This window comes from Setaria italica, chromosome IX, assembly GCF_000263155.2.
Source record: "Setaria italica strain Yugu1 chromosome IX, Setaria_italica_v2.0, whole genome shotgun sequence".
Taxonomy (NCBI): Eukaryota; Viridiplantae; Streptophyta; class Magnoliopsida; order Poales; family Poaceae; genus Setaria; species Setaria italica.
This window is the reverse complement of record NC_028458.1, coordinates 8,161,133-8,162,217: the sequence shown is the minus strand read 5'-3', so window position 1 is coordinate 8,162,217 and position 1,085 is coordinate 8,161,133. Positions and strand designations below refer to the sequence as shown.

Sequence of the window (1,085 nt, the reverse complement as noted above, 5' to 3'; positions counted from 1 at the left end):
ATGCATAATTATTAGCCCGGCTATAACTAACCCAAGCAACCAAACACACCCTATGTGTACCGTTGTTTAGGGGAAAAGTTATGCGTTGTTGTTTGTGGTGAAAGGTGAAAGATTTCAAATACGCAGTAGCTGCGCCCATATTTGGATTTTGCCTTCCTCTTCGTCATGAATGAAGGCACGAGCTGCTTGTGACTTTGGGAGCTTGCCTTCCTCAAACTGGACGCCATCGCCAACGCGTGGCGCCTGCCTGCCACAAAATTTCCCTTTCACTTCACACCGTCACGCGTCATCGTCAAGCAAGCACCCAAACATCCAAAACAGAGACAGCACTAGGGGCGCTACCGAACAAGGCCAAGCCACCAACCAGGAGCCCGCATCCTCACGAGCTCCGGCGGCGGGCCTCCCTCCACTCCCAACTTCCAATCAACCGCTTTCCCCTCTTCCTTGGCCTCCCCTTCCAAGCTACGCCTGAGCAAAGCTCCACATCACCAGCCCAGTCCACCACCCCCGCCCCGCTATCCCGCGCTCACCCACCGGCCCCCCTCCCCATGGCGAAGACCACGCAACCCCCCCGGGGGGAGCGGGATCCCCTGCTCCCATCCTCCGCCTCCCCGCAGCCCTACCTCGACCACCACCCCGCCGACTCCTACGCGGTGCTCCTCGTCCCCGTCCGCCTCCGCCGCCGCCTGCGCCGCGGGGGCCGCTGCGTCGCCCCCGGCCTCACCGCGCTCTTCCTCCTCGCGCTCGCGGGCTTCCTCCTCTGGCCCGCCGACCCGGACGTCTCCCTCGCCCGCCTCCGCCTCGCGCACGTCTCCGTCGTGGCGCGCCCCGCCGTCGCCATCAACATCTCCGCCGCGCTCAAGGTCCGGGTCCGCAACCCGGACTTCTTCGCGCTCGACTACTCCCGCCTCGACGTCGACATCGGCTACCGCGGCGCGCGGCTCGGGCGGGTCACCTCCGGCGGCGGGCGCGTCCGGGCCCGCGCCGTCTCGTACGTCGACGCCGACCTGCATCTCGACAGGATACGCGTCGTCCAGGACGCGATCTACCTGCTCGAGGACCTCGCGCGGGGGTCCGTGCCCTTC

At 65.4% G+C, this 1,085-nt stretch overlaps 1 protein-coding gene across 1 annotated transcript; it reads left to right on the top strand.

Annotated features, from left to right (window-relative positions):
• Nucleotides 1-274: 274 nt before the first annotated feature.
• Nucleotides 275-1,085, top strand: LOC101764044 (the record flags this gene model as incomplete). Its single annotated transcript, XM_012848915.3, has 1 exon — nt 275-1,085. A coding segment is annotated over exon 1 (537 nt), but the record flags the coding sequence as incomplete, so codon positions are not given.